The 1382-nt window shown below is 41.4% G+C and overlaps 1 protein-coding gene across 1 annotated transcript; it reads right to left on the bottom strand.

Annotated features, from left to right (window-relative positions):
- Positions 1-360: 360 nt before the first annotated feature.
- On the bottom strand, positions 361-1011 carry LOC117618213 (ethylene-responsive transcription factor 1A-like). Its single transcript, XM_034347816.1, has one exon. The coding sequence runs from the start codon at positions 1009-1011 to the stop codon at positions 361-363; it is 651 nt and encodes a 216-aa protein (XP_034203707.1).
- Positions 1012-1382: the final 371 nt, after the last annotated feature.

Raw genomic sequence — 1382 nt, 5'->3', positions numbered from 1 at the left:
TAATTATTTATTGATTGAAAAACGAGCCTAAAAAATAATTTTAATTTTCCATATTTTAGCAATCTCAGAAAGATAACATAGAGAACTTCGATGAAATTTTTTTTTTTAAAAAAAAGAGGAGAACAGACAACCGAAGTGGTCCGTTTTGGTTAATTAGTCGAAATGAGGATGAACATTTTGCCCTTATGCTGCTCAAGAACAAGATCAAGTGATGAGCCCTAAATTTCTTACTTGTAAAAATAAAATACAACTCAAGAAGTAAGAACCATTTCCCAGCAAATTAATTAATACAAGCATTTTCATAACTCATATTAATTTATTTTAAGTTATTTATAGTAATTAACCCCATTATGCTCCATCTCAAGCTGCCAAGTGATTATCATCAACTCCATCCTTGCTTAGCTTTGGCTTGGGAGACTCATTATCCGATGAGGAGGACGAAGAGGAGAGGTCAAGCGAGCGGCGCCGCTTAGGGTTCACCCGGACAGGCTCCACGTTACTCGAGCCAATCAAGTGAGGAAAATTCAGCTTGGCTTTACAGCCGCGCAGCTTAAACGCTGCTCGATCATAAGCCAGCCCCGCGTCCTCTGGCTTCTCGTAAGTCCCAAGCCATACTCTCGCGCCGTTCTTTGCCGGATCCCTTATCTCCGCAGCGAACTTCCCCCACGGCCTCCTCCTCACACCTCTATAATGCCTCTCCTCCCTTGGCGGGTGAACAGCACGCGCCGCCACTTTTTGTTCCTTCAATTCAATCTTGTCATCGGACACAACACATCCGACGTAATTTACGTCATTAAAAGCTCCAAGCATGCCCTGCACGTCGTTGTCCACGTGTTCGGATTTAAGAGACGACTCCCACCCATTCTCCGTCACGAAACGCGGGAAAATCACCGGGACATTATTTCCAGTAAAACTCATTGTCTGAGGCTCCAAATCATCAAGAAGATGGTGGCGAATGGACTCAAGAAAAGCCAAGTCAGATTCTAGTTCTAGGGTTGTCTCTCCGTACATGTTTCTGCACTATAAACTAATACACACGTAATATTAAATTGAGTGGGTAGAAATTTTGAGTTTCTTATGAACGATTTAAATGGAGAGAGTTTATTCGGAGGGCATTTGGTTTATATAAGCTTAATATGATACAGGATGCAGCTTCAATGAAGCTTCAAGTTTCATGGCAGTGCGTGCAATAATTAAGGGAATCCTGTGCCTTTTTAGTCACGTGCAGAAATTATCATATACTTAATTAGCACTATATTAGCTTAAAATTAACTAAATTAATCGAATTATCTGCAATTTAGTCTTTGAGAGCGTGGTATGTTGGAATCCAGGTGACGTTGCAGCCTAATAGGTTTAAGGCTCCACATCACCAGCAACGGCTC

Source organism: Prunus dulcis, chromosome 2, assembly GCF_902201215.1.
Source record: "Prunus dulcis chromosome 2, ALMONDv2, whole genome shotgun sequence".
NCBI lineage: Eukaryota > Viridiplantae > Streptophyta > Magnoliopsida > Rosales > Rosaceae > Prunus > Prunus dulcis.
The sequence above is the reverse complement of the archived record's forward strand: the minus strand, read 5'-3'. Positions and strand labels throughout refer to the sequence as shown.

What these genes read in the sequence shown, in the direction of transcription:
- LOC117618213 (XM_034347816.1), bottom strand. Translation starts at nt 1,011, where the DNA reads ATGTACGGAGAGACAACCCTAGAACTAGAATCTGACTTGGCTTTTCTT.